This window comes from Sphaeramia orbicularis, chromosome 12 (assembly GCF_902148855.1).
Source record: "Sphaeramia orbicularis chromosome 12, fSphaOr1.1, whole genome shotgun sequence".
NCBI classification, from domain to species: Eukaryota; Metazoa; Chordata; class Actinopteri; order Kurtiformes; family Apogonidae; genus Sphaeramia; species Sphaeramia orbicularis.
The window spans coordinates 56,048,530-56,069,059 of record NC_043968.1 but is presented as its reverse complement, the minus strand read 5'-3'; the positions used below and the strand labels follow the sequence as shown (position 1 = coordinate 56,069,059).

Below are 20,530 nucleotides of genomic sequence, written 5' to 3'. Positions count from 1 at the left end.
CTATAGCACTGACAGAATTGTATATATTAGTGCAAGTTTTGAAATGTGCCTGGTATTGATGTCAAGCGTACGAATCCCTTAACTGTGTGCGTGAAGAAGAATGGGTTTTATTTTTTATTAATGATATTATGTTAACAGACCACAGAAAATAAATAAATAAATAAATAAATACAGGTAAAATAAATATACACAAAAAAAAAAAAAAAACTGTGTCAAGTAAAAAAAACTAAACAAACAATGATACTTCTAATAGTTGTTTCCATCATCATTAATCAGTTATTTTGCTGATTATTTTTCCAAGTAAAACTGCTGACTAAAATAGTTACTGATTTATCATCTTCGCCCCCACCTCATTTGTTGTTATATTGTCATTGTTTCATCATACTGTCAGAGGTAGTGGGTCCGATGCCCGCATCCTCCACACACATTTTGGAGGGCAACATTTAACCGTGGGCTAGAAGGATGGAGAGTTTACTTGTGACCGAAGTTTGCTGGATCAATTTCCAAATACCTAACCAGTCACACCGCACCAGAGAAAGCTGGCTGAGCGGACGGTGTGTGGAGTAAATGCTCCATTCACTCTAAATGTGAGAGCGAGAACAAAGTTTTGTGTTCACGCGGAGTATGTAGCAGGCTTAAGATCGGTATGCGCATGCGCCACACAGAAAAACACGGAAGTCGTAGAAGTTGATCAATGAAAACAACATGATGGTGTAGAGGTTGCATCGTAGAGATACAGTTTCTACTACACAGCAACGTGTGTAGTTTGCACTGTTGGCTGATCTCCATGTGAAGGTAAGAGAGTGACCAGGACAAGCTACCAATGTCTAAAACAGGACAAGACGGCTTCTGTTTGTTAGCTTTTGAGAGCTTAGCTAACTTCAGAGAAGCTAAGCTGGCTAATTCCTCTGCTTAGTAGACAGGGACGAGGGTCTGAAAAACCAAAAAGCGTTTAATGAAGTACTTATCTTCAGTTTTACACGTGTGCTGAACACCCTGCTCAGCTATGTCATGTTTTTAATGCAGAAATGATGCTAATTAGCTGCTGTCAGTTCTTACCAGCATGTAGTAATGTTTCTAATAGGCACTTTAGTCATTCTTATGAGGAAAGTCAGATGTCCAGTTACTCATGTGATGTAGATTAAAATGAATATACAACATATAAGTGACCATATGAAACAAACTGGGTGGAAAAGATATTCTCAGCAAATATACGCATAATAATCTTGTAAACTGCTACAGAGTCCTGGATGTGGAAACAGAAAGAGCCATCAGCTCTTTGCTCACGGCTGTTTACTTTGGCCTCAGGGGATTTAGAGCCTGGTGACAAAGATAAAATAAATGTCAAAACTGATAATGATGGGCTGTTAGGCTAGAGAATCACATCTTATTTTACTTTGCAGGAAGACAAAATACTTTAATTTTCAAACAATATTGGCCATATACTCTCGTGTTTTATGCCCTTTTAGTGGAATTTAAAGGTCTTCACATGACAAAAATGCACAATTGCAGATATGTATATATTCAATAGTATGCTTAGAGGGTAAATAGTACTGATGGCTTTGAATTAACAAGCAACATGCCAACTCTGTGTTTTATGTGTAAAACATCAGACCTAACTTCAAACTTACACCCAACAACACCTAAACAAAAGGAATCATGTATTGAATTGTATACTTTTTTTTGTTTTTGATCCATCATGTTGCACCAGAAACTCGGCAACATCCACTGAAGAGATTTATTTTGTATAACACTGAAGTAATTTAACTGGTTACTTATTTTATTTATTGTTCATTATTGGTCAGATGGGTGTGTAGAAGCCAATAACATAATAATGACCCATAACATAATAACAACCCATAATGTAATAAAGTTCTTTAGTAGTTTCTCTAGTGCTGTAGAATCTCTAGTCCTGTCTACTGCTCCTTAGCCTTTCAAGCTATCTCCAAACGAAGTGGAAGCACATGTTTACAAACATAGACAATGGTATGATATGAAATATGTATGACATTTGAGAGAGAGAGAGAGAGAGAGAGAGAGAGAGAGAGATTTTATCACAGTAATATCTAATAAATGAAACTTAAATACAGTGATATTAATATATTATTATGTTATTGGCTCAGTTATTACATTTGCAAAGAATTTTTTTTTTTTTTTACCACACCAATAACGTAATAACCTACTGATAATGTAATAAGTTATTACGTTATTGGCCAAAAATTATTATGTTATCGGTTCAGGACTTCTGTTACATTATTGGCCAGTTATTACGTTATTGGCCTATTACATTTTAAAAATGGCAAATTTATTACGTCATTGGCCGTTATTACATTATGGGTCGTTATTACGGTATTGGCTTCTACAGGGTAGCATTAAGATTTTATCAGTACTGCTACTCTTATCCATATCATCTCAGTATTTTAACAGGATTCATATCTGTTCTTTTCAGGTGAGGGTTAAGGTTTAAATGAGAACAGAATTATTTGTTCTGCTTTATTCTCTCCAATTTGTAGCATAATTTATATATACATTTTAGAAGGAAAGTGTAACCGCACTAAGTTGAACCAATCACTATTATAGATTCAGATTTTTTTATGAAAGTCTTGTGAAACAAATATTATAAATAATTCTTACAGCAAACAAAATAGTTTTTCATTCATAATTTTTAAGAATTAAAAGAATTAATTTATTTCAGATGAATTAATTTATATGATGAAGTGATGACCCAAGATATGCTGGAGGGATTCTATCCCCCGAGCTGGTACCGTAGCCCACAGGCGCGCGGCCCAGAGGCACGAGAAAGATGAAATCGATTTGACGATTTCCCTTTTTTAAAAATTGTCCTAATTTTAAAAAATCCGATTTCGATTTAAAATCCATTAATCGTGCAGCCCGACTATGTTAACAGACCATAGAAAATAAGTATGAAAAATACTGATACCAGTAAAGTATGTTAGTACACTTTGTAATCAAATGTAAACCAGAATAAAGCAGGACTGAAAAAGATGGCCATACAAGTTATTAATTTATCACTAGCTCAAGAGAAAATCATCTGAAACTACTTTGAAGAAATATTAATCTCTCAGTTTTAAAGATGCTGTAGAAGAAATCTTCACCAAATCCAAAACTATGGCAGGTTCAGGGAGATTTATTCACTGTGGAGGAGTATAATATGACAAAGACATCCATATTCTGTCTGAGGGAACCTGTGCTGAGAAATTTATGCAAGATTCAGTGACAATGAAAGTTTGCAAAAGGTTGAGGGCTAAGTGGAGGCGTGGAAAGAACAACACTGGAGACTGTATTCTAAATGATCACTGGTTAGAGATCAACAATAACCACTCTAATCTTAATGATGAAGTTACAATTGATTCGTGATTCTGGTGACTTTGTGTGAGATACAGAGGTGTTTTACAGTGAATAAGTGTTTTATGGGAAGGTCAACAACTGGTTTAAAACTCCAAAGAACAAAAGAAAAGTAATAGAATATTTTTCAAAGATGCCGAATGTTTTCAGCTTCCATTTTTATCAATTGTCAGTTTTTGCCGCCTTTGTTCATCCCTTTTGTTTTTAATAATAGTGAATGAATAGTGCATTAACTTGTGCTTAAAAAGACAGGATGAAAAAATGCATGTTTATTAAAGGTCCCAGAGTATTGCATTCTATGCTTTTATTTTAAAGGTGGTCATTGTAGTACTAAGTTTACAAACTCACCAACAGGGGGCAGCCTGGTACCAGAATACACCCACCAACTAATTAACACCATCTATCTACAGACTTTATTAGTTTCTTTAAAGTATGAAACTCATTGTTTCGACGTGTCTGTATTATTGTATCACAGGTTTTCTTCTACAAACTAAAAGTCATAGATGCTTATTTTGACAGTCGCTCACAATCACACCGTGTCTTATCATTTTCACGTGCTGTGTCAGCTGATAGTTTACATTATAGCTCTGTTAGCATAGTTCTGTGTATAGACAGAAAACAGTCACAGTAAAACCACAAATCACCTCTGTTTTATGTTCAGCTTGTTTATGTTTATGTTTACGCATTTGGCAGACGCTTTTTTCCAAAGCGACTTACAGGGGAAAACCAATTAAATCACTCAATCAATCACATTTTATTTATATAGTACCAGATCACAAAAAAAGTTATCTCTTGACATTTTATATATAGAGTTGGTCAAAACCAGACTCTAAGTCAATTTACAGAAACCCAACAGAATCCTCCAGGAGCAAACACTTGTGACTGGTGACAGTGGAAGGAAAAACTTCCCTTTAACAGGCAGAAACCTGGAGCAGACCCAGACTCCTGGAGGATGGCCGTCTGCCTTGACCAGTTGGGGTTAAAGAGAGAGAGTAGAGAAGGGGAAAAAGAGAGAGCGATAGAGATAGAGACTGGGGGAGAGGGGGAGAAGGGGGGAGTAGGGGGAGACACATGGAGGCGGTTGAGGATAAGTGAGTGGTGATGATGAGGGCAGGGAAGAGGCTGGACCACCGCAGCAGGTCCAGAGATAATCGTGAAAGAATCTGTGGTTATCCTGGGAAAAACCTTATTAGAATATTTAAAATGGAATGTTTGAAAGTGCTAGGACAGGAGGTGCTCTCGGAAGAGCTGGGTCTTCAGGAGCTTCTTGAAGATAGGCAGGGATGACTGTTCTTGTAGCACTTGGTAGAGCGTTCCACCAACGTGGAACGACCCATGAAAAGAGCCTGGATTGTCTTGTACAAGGTCTGGGGACCACCAGACTACGTTCCCCAGACGAGCGGAGTGGTCAGTGGGGCGACATAAGCTTTTATTAGTGCACCTAAGTAGACAGGAGCAGACCCACGGAGAATTTTGTAGGCTAGGATTAAAGATTTGAATTTGATGCGGGCAGCTATGGGTAGCCAGTGTAACTCAATGAGTAAGGGGGTGACATGTGCCCTTTTAGGCTGATTGAAGACCAGACGCGCTGCTGCATTCTGGACCATCTGTAGTGGTTTGACAACACAAGCTGGGAGGCCCGTTAGAAGAGCATTGCAGTAGTCAAGACGGGAGATAACCATAGTCTGCACCAGGAGCTGGGTGGCCTGTTCGGTTAGGTATGGCCTGATCTTTCTTAGGTTGAACAGAGTGAAACGGCATGATCGGGTGACAGAGGCAACGTGATCCGTGAAGGTCAACTGATTATCAATCATGACTCCCAAGTTACGTACTACACTGGTAGGAGCCAGAGGTATGGAGTCAATAGTGATGGAGATGTCCTGCTGTATGGTTGGCTTAGCTGGGAAGACCAGCAGTTCAGTTTTGGACAGGTTCAGCTGAAGGTGATGGGCTTTCATCCATGCAGATATGTCAGAGAGACAATCTGAGATCCGCACTGAGACTGTGGAGTCATCAGGTGGGAATGACAGATAGAGCTGGGTATCATCAGCATAGCTTGTGTTGTCAGTAGCTGAACTAAAGATCTGTTTGGAATCGAACAAACAAGGTCAGATCTGTCACAGTTTAGTCTGAACCATGGATCAACAAACAGCAACTTAGCAAAGATAATAACATCCCATAATAACTTTATACCTTCATAAGCCTCATAATCAAACTCACCTGTGTAGAAAAAACACTGACATTTCAGCATCAAACTCCATTCTTTTCATTTAGAGCCGTGTCCGGTGGAGGAAACAACAACAGTGCTTCTACTTTTTCTGACCAACTCTGATCAACTCTAGTTGTTTCTTAATGGTTCTCATCCCATCTGGTGATCATGGTGTTAGTTTTCCTCACAATGGGTGGTCACATAAATCCCTGGGCCCATCACTGTAAATACATTCAGTTCATATCTACAATCCAATACACTGGCATATTTGGTAGAAATTTACAGCTCTTTATTCTAAGTACTTCTGATAATCTTAGGTAATTTAAATAATATTTTAAAAACGAAAATAATATGTAATGTAAAAATATGCAACTCCTTTTTAATGTTTGTGTTTTTTAAAAACAAACTTATTTTTTACCTCTACCTTTGTTTAAAGCTTTTTAATTTCCAATAACTATACCAGCCCTGATAATAATGATAGTAATAAAATAAATGAAAAACTCCAAGAAAAAAGTAAAAATGCAGATGATTTCGTAAAGTTCAGTACAGGACAGGAAAGTAGTGCTACGTGTTACATTTCCACTTTCTTGCTACCATCATCTAAAGACCAAATAGTACAATATCTTTTGAAAAATGGCTTTCGTTCCTGTAGTAGAGTTTGAGAACATGAAGAATTTATGAGCAGGATTACTGAGATTGTTTGGACGCCTGCAGAGGAATAGCACTTGGCTAAAACAATTTCTGTTTGGGTTTTACCTTCATTTATCACCCATCTGTATGTGATTCTCATAGCAGAAGCTAGAGGGAAAAAAATGACAAAGTCAGTAAGTGCTTTATACAATCATGTGGAAAGACCTGATGCTCAAAGGTAATTTTTCTGCCTCTGAACCCAGTCCAGGTGAATACTGTTTCATACTCCCACACGTTTGTTTTTTGTTTTTTTTTGCTTCTGTTCAAAGCTGCAAATGCAAATGTGCTCGGATAATTTGAGGTTGACGGGCATTAGTAAAACGATGGTGAACTTTTTCCTCTTTTATTGCCACAGTATTCCCCTGCCATCTTCACAGCAGATATAACCTGGAGCTTTCCTCATCACAGGAGCACGGTGGTGAGCTGATGTGACAGCTGCCAGCAAAATAACTGAATGTTTCCAAAAGCTGCTTCGTGCGCAATGTTCAAGCAGGAAAGGCTGTTTTTATTCATGGATTTTTAGTCTCCCAGGGATGGGTTCAAGTGTGAGGATGCACAGAGCCAGAATCTCCAACATAAACAAAAGTTGAGGCCTGAGGAAATTCAGATCATATGCATAGTCACACTTCTCTAAGTCTCTTGGGAAGCAGATCAGGGTTGTGTATTTCACATTGTTTTTATGCGTATCTCCCATCTGTTGAACATGGAATATGTAGAAGTAATTATGAGGGAATATGAAAATATGTATCTGTCATTACATATCAGTTACCCTGTATTTAAATGGTGACAAAGGCTAAGAATGATCTGCTTTATTTAGTAGATGATTCACACTGCAAGTATTGTTTCAGTGATAAACAATCTGAACATAGACAGGGTTCTCGCTAGCGTCACTGAACGTCGGGGCCCCCGACGCTGTCCCTAGGGGGTCCCGACACTGAGATTTGACTCGCGACTCTGTCTTTCAACCAGCGTAGCGGTGTTTTTTTGTGTGTATGTGTGATCGTCCAGTGTAATGATAACAAGATTTGTTGATAACGAGAAATGAGAACAATATAATCAACACTCCTTTGTGTGCCTTGGTATTGTCTGACGTCCGCCTGGCAACATCACTTGCCTCATGGTTGGTTTTTTTTGTAAAGCGTCTTTGAGTACTTAGAAAAGCGCTATATAAAACTGATGTATTATTATTATTATTATTATTATGCTTGTCTCTGAGTATCAGTTTGTGTCAAGTTCCCGTATGGAGTAATTCCCATCAATAATTACCATTCACAAATTGAAAAAAAAAACAAACAGTTTTTGCTTTTAATCATTGTTGTAACAGACAAAAACTTGGCTTCATTCCACAAAATTTGCCCCTCAAAATGCAGGAAATACTGTTTCAGAGAGTTATAAATTTCAAAATTTTCAAGGGGAGGATGCCCCGGACCCCCCTACAAAACTTGTGGCATGTATGCGTCCCCTACGCTGTGAAAAATCCTAGTGAGAACCCTGATAGATGATGCCTTGAATGTAAACGATAAATGGAGGTGGAAAATATCAGTTCAGCCTCTAAATTCTCCAATGGAGGTGGCAAAAAGGAAGAGGTAGGAGTCACAGGGAAAAAAATGTTTATTTTCGTTATTGATCTGTTTTCTTGATTAATTAAAGTACTGGAAAACTCAACTCAAACTCTCACCCTGAAGATTGGTGTTCTTATGTGGGAAGAGTCGTCCAAATATAAGACACAGAACAGCAACAAATCCTTACATTCATGAGCTGAGTTTTGGTTTTTGGATATTACTTAAATAAGAATTCTGTTCATTATAATCGTCACAGAGTTTATAGAAATTATTTACGGTCTAATGTAAGAATCTTTTTGTCTGACTTCTTGGTTTACTGTACTGACTTCCTCTGTTCTCTTTCCTCAGAGCTCTTCTACTGTAATGAAGGCAGCTAGAAACAACATGTTGGCTGCTGGAATGTCTAACAACAAGGTCAAATACTCGAGGCTGGCTGCCGACGAGGATGGTTACATAGATCTACAGGTAATGTCGCTTCACTTTTTCCCTGGTAACGCTGCGTAAACTCTCTCGCCATCTCTGTGTGTTTTTGCTGCTTTGCACAGCAGGCTGTTAATTAGTCTACTTCACATCATCTCAACAAATACATAGAGGGAAGTCCCACTGAATGATTTCTCATAAGTGTGCCAAACCCTTGTGATTACATTCCAGGAAGTATGAACAGCTGCCTCCAAAAGATGCTCTGTTTATTCTCTTTTTTTGTAATGTAATGATTTTTTGCTTCTATGCATGAAATCTAGTTTTCTAATTATGAAACAACACCACACACTAGGCTTCACTGCCTGCCTGATAAAGTCTGCATTTTTATTTACTTCAAAAAACACATGAAAATTATCAGTGAATCAAAATTTCACGTGTTTAAAGGTGTATGTTTTTTTAAACTAATGCTGTAAAAAATGATTTAAAAGACAAAAATACACATGTTTATGGTATTGAACTAGTCTGAAAACCTGCACATGTAAAAAAACAAAACAAAATAGAAGCACTCAGAGAGCACAGACCTCCGCCAAGGCTGATCAGTGCCCCAGATTTGGATGAAAATTTCAGGAAATGTTGATACCGGCACAAGGAACAAATGATTAAATTTTGGTGGTGATTGGGGGTGGGGGGGCCACGGGGGCCCACTGATCTGCCTTGGCGGAGGTCCGTGCTCTCCGAGTGCTTTTCTAGAGAAGACAGCATGGACCTCCGCCAAGGCAGATCAGTGGGCCCCGTGGCCCCCCCACACCCGATCACCACCAAAATTTAATCATTTGTTCCTTGTGCCGGTATCAACATTTCCTGAAATTTTCATCCAAATCCGTCCATAACTTTTTGAGTTATCTTGCACACAAACAGACAAAACAACACTGACAAAAACATAACCTCCTTGGCAGAGGTAAAAAACATTGCCTCTCGTCGTACACACCATACAGGATCTGTCAGATACATGTGTTGTGACAGCTACGGATGGGAATTTATAAGGATTTAGTGATTCTCATGGGATTAACTACGGTACAAATGGCTCTGTTTGCATTAACTCTTTAATGTAAAACTTTTTACATTCGATTCCAACAAACCTCATATAAGTGTAGTTAAAGGAGTGTTAGATCTACCTGCTGCAGCCTCTGAACCCCGTCATCATCTAAATGTAATTCTATAGCATGGAGATTATTCATAAACAATAGTGACACAGTGAAATGATGCTAACATTAACAGTATCGATAGAACCCAGAGGAGTTTAATGTTGACAGTTACGACAGAGGACGCCTTGTTGTTGGCGCCACCTCCTGAGTCACCATCATCTATGCTAAGCAGTCAATCAAAGACGTTCCATTGGTGTAGTTTAATTGGATGTTGTGGTTAAATGTTTCTACATGTTGGAGATATTTAACCCTTTGTCGTAATGGAAGGTCTGCAACTGTGGTAAAAAGCCCTAGTGTTGTCTTTACTGGTGAAATACAACCATACTTTAGAGGCTTTTGAACCAAAATACAGAAATGACGTGTGACGTATTTGATGTGCTGATGTCACAGAACTGGTAAGTGGAATCGATAAGCAAGAAGACAAATGATTACAAGGAACTGAGCTACTTAGAACTGGTTCTTCAAAAGAACCAGTTCTCACTTGCCAGTCCTAGCAGCAGCCAATGAAAGAGAATCAACATCCACTAACTCCGCCCCCGAAGTTCCTGAATTTAACATGATGAGCGGGTGCTTATTAAAGTCCGACCGATTAATCGGCTGTCAGATTAATCAGGCCGATTATATTTTATCACAGATTAATCAACATCGGCCAATATGTAACTGATTTATTAACTTTTTTGCTGTGGAGATTCTGTCACTCGCTTCTCCTGTGTGTGTGTGTGTGCTGCCCGGAGAGTTAGAGGAACAGTTCCGGTCCGACAAGGATGGACTGCTAAGATAATCCCCCCTGCTCCGGCTTCGACCAACGCGCCCCCCCACCGTCTTATGAACTATACACACCCATGTCCGTGCGCTTCCTGTCTACCTCACAGTTTCATTCTGCAGGCACATCATTAATAGTGTAGGGTAGACCGGGGACAGTTGTAACACGGGTCAGTTGTAACTCTTGCAATTGCTCCAATCAGGAACAACTTAGGACTCCCCTAATTCACTCTGCACATGCTCAGTTTAGTCCTTAGTCCACATGAGAAGTTGTAGTGCTATGAGGCAGACACATCCAGATTTGTGAGGGAAAACATAATTTTGTGCTAAATCATATTTTTTGCTCTAATTTTTTTGTGATTGTATAGTTTGTTTTGTAGTTGGTCTCATTAAAGGTAGGTGTTGCTTACATTTTAAAGAATGATTTACCACACAATTATTATGTCACTACTTATAAAATATGGACTCACATCTTTTTCAAAAGTCTGCTCTCCCCAGCATAAAAACTACCACATCTACAACCCGTGGTTCCCCACAGGTCACAGACTAGTCTGATATCAGACTATTATACAGAGGTTTAAAGTTGGGTCCATTATCTGTGTGAGATAAACAAAGATTTATGCAACTGTTAATCCACCTGTTCACAATTATCTAATATAAGATTATTATATCCCGTGTCGGCCACAGCCAATATATCGGCCAATATATCGGTTATCGGCCAATATCAGATATCAGCCGATATAATCGATATCTGCGTTTTTTTTAGCCCCTAATATCAGCATCAGCATCGGCCCCAAAAATCCCATATCGGTCGGGCTCTAGTGCTTATTGAGCAGTTTATGAATGGCCTTTTTTTTTTTTAAAGCGTTTCTTTATTTGGAATGAACATGTAAATTCACCAGCATATCGACACTGGTAAAAAAAGAAAACAAATGTCATTCCAGTTTTTTGAGTCCAGAAGATGCACTTCACCAGCCCATAAGGCAACTGAGTCCCAAAAATTAAAAAAGCCTTGAATCATGGCACAAAGTTTGTTTGCCCTTGTATTGACCATTTTCCTTCAGTAACCTAACAACAGCAGTTGCACTCAGGTAATGACTATGGATATACATTATCCTCCAAAGGATGATCTGGTTTGCCCAGAATAAACATAGCCAGATGGGACTCATATACTAATTAAAAAAAAAAAAAAACACTCTGATACAACTTAATTAAAGAGTGAATGGCCTTTTATTTATTTTTTTAAATTTATTTTTCTTTTATTTAATCACAAAATTTGATTTCTATTAGGCCTGAAACAACTATTACATTATCACTTTACTTATTCATTTAATCTCTCTGGAATTGTTATGCAGATTTGGGTCTCCAACAGAGCAGCACAGTCACCTGGATAAAATTGCAATAATAATGTTAGCTTTTTTTTCCCATCATTTGAAACTCTTGCAGTTCAAGCGAAGCCCTCCGAAGGTCCCGTACAAGGCGATCGCTCTGGCGGTCTTCCTGTTTTTGATTGGCTCGTTACTGATAATCTTCGGAGCGCTTCTCCTGTCAGGAACCATAGAGGTGGAGGTGAGTAAATGATACGCTCCAGCCTTTCACATTTCACATGTTTGGACTGTTATTGTGAAGCATGTCACTTTCTCCTGTAATCTGCACTCTATAAACTGACAGGGCTGCCTGGCTTGTTCCCAGAATGCACTTCTCCTGAAAATCCATTTGTGATTTAACTGCTTCTGTCTGGGCCGCCTGCCTCCTGTCTCTGCTCTGTGTAGTTTGTCTTTGGATGATATATTTGTGTTTACGCCGTCAGAGTGAACGTAAGGAGCTTTGAAATACATCCTGGTGGCAGTTTAATGAAGTTATGATTATGCTATTAGATAGAGTTTTGTCTTCTTGTTGTCATCATCATCACTGAATGTCTTCATAAAGTTATCATTTATGCCAATAAACAAATACAAATAAAGGGTTTTGTTTATCCACCAAACTGCAGCCACAGCCAAAACTACTCTTTTATTTAGCGATTAAGCTGAGTATTTGGGAATTAACTAATTTAATAAAACAAAACCTTGTTGAGAAATACTGGCTGTAGTTCCTGGTATGCCTGGGATGAATTTGGAGAGTGCAAAAATTACACTGAAGATATTATCAGACCAGTGTGATGTCAAATAAAATGATAGCAACATAACCTATGAATAATGACAACTACAAATTTTCTTTGAGGTTTAATGTGAAACAAATTACATTACACTATGAAGGTATTTACACTGACAAACTGTCCTTTCATAATAAAACATGAACAACCTGAAAGGTCTAAAGAAAATCAAGTACAAATCAAGTACAATTTTACCAATATTCTGCTGTTTTGTGCATTTGTAAATCCACTGCAATCTGTATTTTTATTTTAGTTCCAAACTCCAACATTTTAACACTATTATGCCTGTTACCAAATGCTTGTGTAACATTGTGTGTAATGCACATGTATAAATGATAACCCCAACCATAATATTGTTAAAATTGTACTTATCTTTCTTACAAGTTTTTTCAGGTTATTCACATCTTTTTTGTGAAAGGATAGCTTGTAAATGGAAATATTTTCATGATTTAATTTTTTTATGGCACTAAAACAAAGATAAAAACTTGGAGTTTTCATTATGTATAGGTTATTATGCTGGTCTATTATCACTTGTCTGGCCCACTTGAGATCAAATTGGGCTAAATGTGGCCCCTGAACTAAAATGAGTTTGACATTCCTGGCTTAAAGGATAAATCACATCTTAAAGTAGATGTAGACCTATTTTTTTCCAAACAAGCACCACAGAATATCTGACATGCAGCTGTGTACAGCTGTATTTTATTAGATGTGCAGTAGACTGATGTGATTTGCAAATCCCCCCCCCCCCCCCCCCCCCCCCCGGACACACACACACACACACACAAACACACACGTATTTCATGTTAAAAAATCTGAAAAATGATCCTAATGTAACTGTCATCATGTCGACCATCTCATTAGTTTTTTTTACCCCTCAGCCAACGTCTGGCCGAAGGGGTATTGTAATCATTTTGTCGTCTGTCTGTCTGTCCATTCAATGACATAATTGCATTATCTGAAGAATGCATTGACATATCTGCACCAAATTTATTCTGTGGATGCATCTTGGCATGGAGCAGAAGCCTATTGAAAATAGGTGACCTTGACCTACTTTTTCAAGGTCAAATAATCTTGTGCAGTTATAATATCCGAGTACTTTCAAATATAAATGTGTATGTAATAAATTTTACACAAGGACAATGTAGTCTAAATTATAGGGCAGTAACTTTCAAAAGAATCTTACACTATATTTGGCTGAGGGGGATTAAATGTGTGCAGCACGTAATGGTCTTGAGTTGTCACTCTTCTGAAGGCTTTACTTTTGTTCTGTCAGTGATTATCCATGTTTTATCGTGACTGGACTTACACCCGAGACACCTTTAAAACCATGAATCATCACCAGTGCAGCCTCTGTACTCGTCGACCAGGAAATGGACTGAATAAATGAGCAGCGGAAATAAGAAATGTTGCAAAGAGATGAAGAAGAGCCTCTGTGTCTGCTAAAATAGTCTTGGCCATTTGGGGTTGAATTTTTACTTCATACATTACAGACATAGCAGAATTAAGATCACAGACGACCTCCATTTTTACAAATCACCAATTAAAAGGTAAAACTATTCCCATATACGGTTTTAAGCTGCTTAACCAGAATGAAATATAGTCTAGTCTTAACTGTAATTTTTATCATCTACTTATGTTGATAATTTTCCTTGTTGTGAGTAGGATTACTTAAAAATACTGCACTCACTGTCACAAAACTTGAGCAAACAAGCAAAACTTTATTTTTAAAGTATATTTTATTAGTACAGCAGCAGTTATGTTTGTAGATAATGTTTTTATGTTAATGTATTTTTTTTTCTCAAAACTCATCCAAGGACAGGAGTTGTGAATCAGGAAAATGTTATATAGTCTTTATGCAGAACATGAGACGTTCTGTATGGCTAGTATTTTTCACTGCATTGTCCCTGATGAATACAAAAATAAATGATTCTTTATTTCTTTTTCAGAGGACAAAGCAGAAACAGACATCTAGACTGAATCAAGAATAAAGCTTCATTAAATGTGTATTGAAGAAAGATAGACAAGAGAAATACGACTATGAATTAAAGTATAAAATGGTGTTTACCCAAAGTTAACGATTTACATTGTTCCATTTAACCTCATTTATTATCAGTTATTAGAATGTTATCCTCTGCAGTTTTCATTTTTCAGTGAAAAGCTGGTATTTTCGGTATTTTCGTATTTTTAATTTACTGAACACGTAGAGGTTCATAAAAGTTGCCTCCAGACATCTGACAAAACATAATAAAAATACATTAAATAAAATAAACAAATTCTACCATATTTACAACTTGAAGTTCATCATCTCCACCTTCATTAAAAATTATCTGTTCCCTTCCCTGTTCCCTTATGTGCAGTGATAGCTTCAACTTTCCACATCAGGTTTATTAAGGTTCAGAGTTAAGAAGTGTGAGTTTGTTGTGGCACATTCATTTTTATTAACCCATAAAGATCCAGTGCTTCTTTTGAGGCAGGGGTAGTTAGTTCCCAAATAATTTTTTTTCTCTATTTAACCTTTCTTAAGTAATTTATCACCATTTATTATAATATTATCCTCTGCATTTTTGCATTTTTCAGTGTAAGTCAAGTGTTTTCCTATATTTAATTCACTGATCATGTAGATGTTCATTAAAGCTCATGGTAAATTTACAGGTCGTTATATCAAAACAGAGAAAACTGATGAAAAAGTGACTTTTCAGCAAAGTATATCATTAACTGAACCTAAAAACAAGCATCTACAACCCCTGTCATTTGTCAGACTCTATGGGTTTTACTGGTGAATTAATATTGTAGAAGATAACAGTGTTTCCACGGTAACTACAGAGCCTCTGCACCAGTTATTTACATGTTTTAATAGGATTAGTGGATCAGAAGTTTTTACATTTTAGATCAGTGTCTTTGAGGGTTTAAAAATGTGAAAACATTAATTAAAAAAACAGATAATATGTATAAAACTCATTTAAGGCAAACAAGTGAAAATAATGCAGGTAGTATCAAGTAGTATATAAATAATAACTGTAAGACTAGTATTACCCGTGGTCCTCTGGTAAGTTGTAATAATTGTGGAGTTCGACTGTGATTGCATTGCAAAACATCTTTTTCAGCAAATGCAGATGTTCTAGGATCATATTTGTCTTTTATGAATCTTACCTTGTGTCTTATCTTATATTTCATTCAGCCTATTTCCTGCTCATGTACTTTGGAGGCTGCACTAGTGACTAAATAAAAGAGTTAGAAGAGTTTTGGGTGCAAATGGAGGACACTCATGTCATGATACAGCATGAAAGAACATACTTAAATATATTTTACAGAGGTGTTAAGTCTCAAACATTGATGAGTTGAATGACATGCGACAGTTAGAAACATTTTTCAGCAGCTTCAGCAGTTATGTGTAAGTGCTGGCCTATTAATAGTGAGCATTGACATGTGCTCTTAGAGTTTCCATCTAGTTTAAGTCTGTCAGCGAACTAAAAATCAGGCTTGAAATGTGTATCGGTTTCATTTTTTTTATACATTTATTTGACAAGACCAGTGGACAGAAACGGAAAATTTTGGAAAATGACTTGGAGCATATGGTCCTAACTGCTGGGCTGTGGTGTCGCCCAGTGAGGCCAGTGTTTGGTACATGACAGTTTTTTATTACTCTGTGCACTGAAGATGAATGGGCCATAGTTTTCACTCATGTCCATTTGTATGTGTGAGAGGAATAACTCACAAGCAGATACATCAATCTTTATGATGCCTGCTCCGCCTATCACCACCGTTTTTCCAGCATCTGGTTTAACCCTTAGGTCACAGGTGTCAAACATACAGTCCATGGTTCAAAACCGGACGACCAAAGGGTCCAATCTGACCTGTGGGAGGAATTTGAAATGCAAAAATGACACTGAGGATATTAATAATCAGACGTGTTAAAATTGTTTTATTCCACATACAGGCCAATATGATCTAAAGTTGATCAGACCAAATTTTTGTCTTTTGTTTTAGTGTAAAAAGTAAAACTCCATAAAAATGTTGACATTTACAAACTGTTGTCACATAAAATGTGAATAACCTGCATAAATGTGAACAACCTGAAAAATCATAGGAGAAGTCGGTGCAATTTTAATAATATTCTGCCTGTTACGAAATGTTTTGTGTATGTGTAGATCTACTATGATCTGTAGGTTGTAATGCATGTGTCAATGATAAACTGAGGCACAATATTGTGAAAATTGCACTTTCAGGTTGTTCATGTTATTCACATTTTTAGTTGTGTAGATGTAACATGCTTTCATGATGTCATTTTATTCACTGTTATGTTACTGATCCAGTCTACTTCAGATCATATTGTAATGTAGCCCCTGAACTAAAATGAGTAACCCCTGCCTTAGGTCCTCCACTGGTATTTTTGTACATTTTTCTGAGTTAAAAATAAATAAATAAATTAGGAAAACAAACAAACAAACAAACAAACAAACAAAAATATATATATATGTATGTGTGTGTGTGTATATATATATATTTATATATATGTATATATATATATATATATATATATATATATATATATATATATATATATATATATTTTTTTTTTTTTTTTTTTTTTTTTTTTTTTCATGTGGTTCTATAATATAACAAAAAAACAAAATCAACAATTTCACGCATCAGCTTACAATGGGAACAATGGGAAAATGGCTGAAACTGATGGAATACAGTAAAAATGTCAAATATCACCAGTTTTCCTCTAAATGAAATGTTGACAGCAGTGAGGTTAAAAATGTGGTTATAATAGAAGCCAATGGGGCATGTCCATGAGGGTGACCAAAGGGAGTATCTGACTCTACAGAAAAAATACTAATCAGTTTTGTTGATAATCATTAATAATCCCAAAACTTTAATCACAACCAATATTCCATCCCCCTACTATTTTATATATGTATATATATATATATATATATATATATATATATGTATGTATGTATGTATATATATATATATATATATATATATGTATATAAATGGCAAATTTGTAGTTTTTTGGTTTTTTATAATAAATGATTCAGAATTCAAATAATTAAACTGGCATTTAAAGGGTTAAAATTATGGAAATTGTTGAATGCTTGGTAGATTTCAGCAGGGCTGAAGTTGTTTAAGAGATTTATTTTAAGAAAAAAGCAAGAAAAAAAATATTGTTGTATGATGATTTTATAGTGTTTTTTTTTCCTGCGTGTACATTTTTGCCACAAAGGTATCCAGAGGGTAGTGTATTTTCGGGGGGCACAAGGGTTAAGAAATGATGAAATGGAATCTGAAAATCCAGTGTTCGCCCTGTAAAACTGCTACTGAAAAGAAAACCCTTCCTGTTACTGTTTCAGGGCCCACTAGCGCTTAGGTACAAAGAACACCATCATTTCTTAAAGGCAAAGTACATCACCTTTTCCTTAAAAAAGAGAAAATAAACTCTCTCTGGACTGTTAAGATAATAATCCTTCTCAGTCTCCTCTTCTGTTTTCCATTTGTTGTGTTGTGTTCAGGACATTTGTTGGCGCTGACCTGTGGGCAGTGAGTGGAACGATATAGAAATGAAATGGAGTGTACACGCATCATCTGATTAGATATTTATCATTGTACTGTCATCAGGAAGTCACACAGCAAATATTCCAACCACCCCACCGCTGTTGGTCTTTGGCCAGTAGGAATCTTCTCCTTGGAGTTGTGAGTGAAAGGTGTATGGGACATAGAGAGTGTACATAGAAAAAATGCATTATTCATCTATTTATATTTTGGATAGCCTGGGCGTTAAAATAAGACATTTTAATATTTTCTTGTCATTTTCTAGAACAAAGGTGTCAAACATGCGGCCTGCAGGCCAAAACCAGCCCACCAAAGGGTCCAATCTGACTCTAAGGATGAATTTATAGAAGATATTACCAATCAAGGATGTCAAAATCATTTTAGTTCAGGTTTGTTATACAGAACTATGATCTCAAATGGGAAGAACCAGTAAAATACTATCATAACAACCTATAAATAATGACAACTACAAATCTGTCTTTTTTTTAGTGTAAAAAAGTAAAATTGCATGAACATATTTACATTTACAAACTGCCATTTTACAAAAAATGTGAACTCCTGAACAAAGATGAACATGACATATCTTAATAAAAGTAAGTGTAGTTTTACAATATTCTGTCTGTCACTATATGTTTTGTGTATTTGTAGATCCATGGTGATCTGTAAGTTGTAATGCACATGCGTAAATGATAAACTGAGGCATAATATTGTTAAAATTGCAGTCATTTTTCTTAAGAAATTCCATTTTGTTCATAGTTGTTCATGTTATTCAAGTTTTTTTTAAAGGATACTTTGTAAACCTTTTTTACTGTAAAACATAGAGAAAAGTTTGGAGTTGACATTATTTCTATGTTAATATGTTTTTATTTTACTGGTCCAACCCACTTAAGATCATATTGAATTGTATGTGCTATTTGACACCCCTGTTCTAGAACATATATGTCCCAATCCAAAGACTACCTCTGACCAACACTTCTGTAGTCTAGGATGCACTCCTTTTCCAACAGTTTTTGTGCTTAATATAGAAATGAAGCAACTTTTGTTCCGTCTGCTCTTCTCTTTCATTGCTCTATTTTTACTATGTTCACTGCCTGAGAGACCAAACTCTGGGTAAATCATGTGTATACACACAGATGTTTCATCCTGTCATCAGACATAATGAAGGGTCAACAGGAAGCAGGGGAAGACTAGAATGAAACAGGTGCTCCGTTTGTGTTCCATGTAGAACTTTATAGTTTCACTTTCACTAAGGTTGGATGTTCAGTAGACGAAGATCTGAAAGCAATGTTTTATTTTTCTGTTTCAAGACCTTTTCTTCCTATCAGTGCTTGCTCTCCATTCAGTCTATTCCTTGTTAGACCTTCACCTCTCTCTTCTTTGTTGGCTGAGAAGAGTGGAGGCAAAGTGTTTCTTTTGTAACCTCAGGTGTGAAATGTTACACAGTTTGTATATCAGAGCTTAAGAATTGATGAAATGGCATCTGAAAATGCACCGTTTGGCCTGTGAAACTATAAAACTCAACTTTGTGACTGTTTCACCATAATAGCCTTCTAGTGTTTCAATAGACAGAACCCCTTCATCCATTAAAGGCAAATTATGTCACATTTTTCTTAAAAAAAATAAATAAAAAATCTTCATCTACTGGATCTGCCGGTAAATGCAATAATGTATTAATAATAACGTTTTAATTGTATATTTAGGTGTAAACTATCTGTTTCGTGGTGTCTACACCTCCTTTGGCCTTGCTGTAGAATGTAAAATGAATGAATGTAGAATGAATCAAAGGTTCAGATGAAAATCCACTGAAAACGAGTGTGGGTCATTTTTGACCCACCTATGGAAGCTTGGGGCAGTAATACAAAAACTACAATTTCATAAAATCTATAAAAGGCAAGTTTAAACTGTAAATGTCATGATGTCAGTAACATGATTTTTAAGGAATACCTGGAATATGAAATAATAACTTTTCATTTCAAAGATTTTGCCAGAAAACAACCTCACTGGGTCATTTTTGACCCACTTCTGCATCTAAGCATTAATACACAGACTGACAAATGCATGTGTGTGGTCATTAGAGCTTTACTAAACCAACAAACCTAATGTTGGGCCAGGACTTTTCTACAGTGCTACAACTTTGAATTTCCACACCTTAAATGCTGTTTCAGCTTCAGTGGAGAAATGCAACAGAAGAAATGAGAGAACCACAGAGTCACTGTCACTGCTTGATGAATGCAGTTGGCCTTGTGTTGCAAAGTATTGCAGCTAATAATTAATATATGTGACTTGGTGTATGCATTTTCTGTGCGTATGAAGTTTTAGCGAACAGCAGATTAAAGAAACGCAGATGAAAAATATGGACCTGCTAGGCAAAGGCCTTTACTCTCAAACTGTATGAGCTTGAAGCCATGTCCACATGAAACTGCATCTTTTCCTATCCGATCTTTTTCTTTGTTGTTTTCAAAAAAGTGCTCCGTAAACACGGAGTCATTACAGGAAATATCTGCATCGACACGAAACCACTGAAAACCACTGAAAACAATGTAGTTCTGATACCAGGCCTGTATGTGGCATTGTAATGCTCTTGGTAAAAATGGAGAAGACATGG

The 20,530-nt window shown here is 36.6% G+C and overlaps 1 protein-coding gene across 1 annotated transcript in view; it reads left to right on the top strand.

Moving 5' to 3' along the window:
• The first annotated feature begins 660 nt into the window (after positions 1–660).
• The window catches only part of tmem230a (transmembrane protein 230a), a 32,651-nt gene continuing 12,781 nt past the window's right edge, over positions 661–20,530 (top strand). Inside the window, exons 1-3 of the mRNA XM_030149683.1 lie at positions 661–795; positions 8,176–8,292; positions 11,661–11,783. Of these exons, the coding sequence (XP_030005543.1) occupies positions 8,191–8,292; positions 11,661–11,783 (225 nt within the window). The 5' untranslated portion in view covers positions 661–795; positions 8,176–8,190. The remainder of the gene's footprint in view (positions 796–8,175; positions 8,293–11,660; positions 11,784–20,530) is intronic.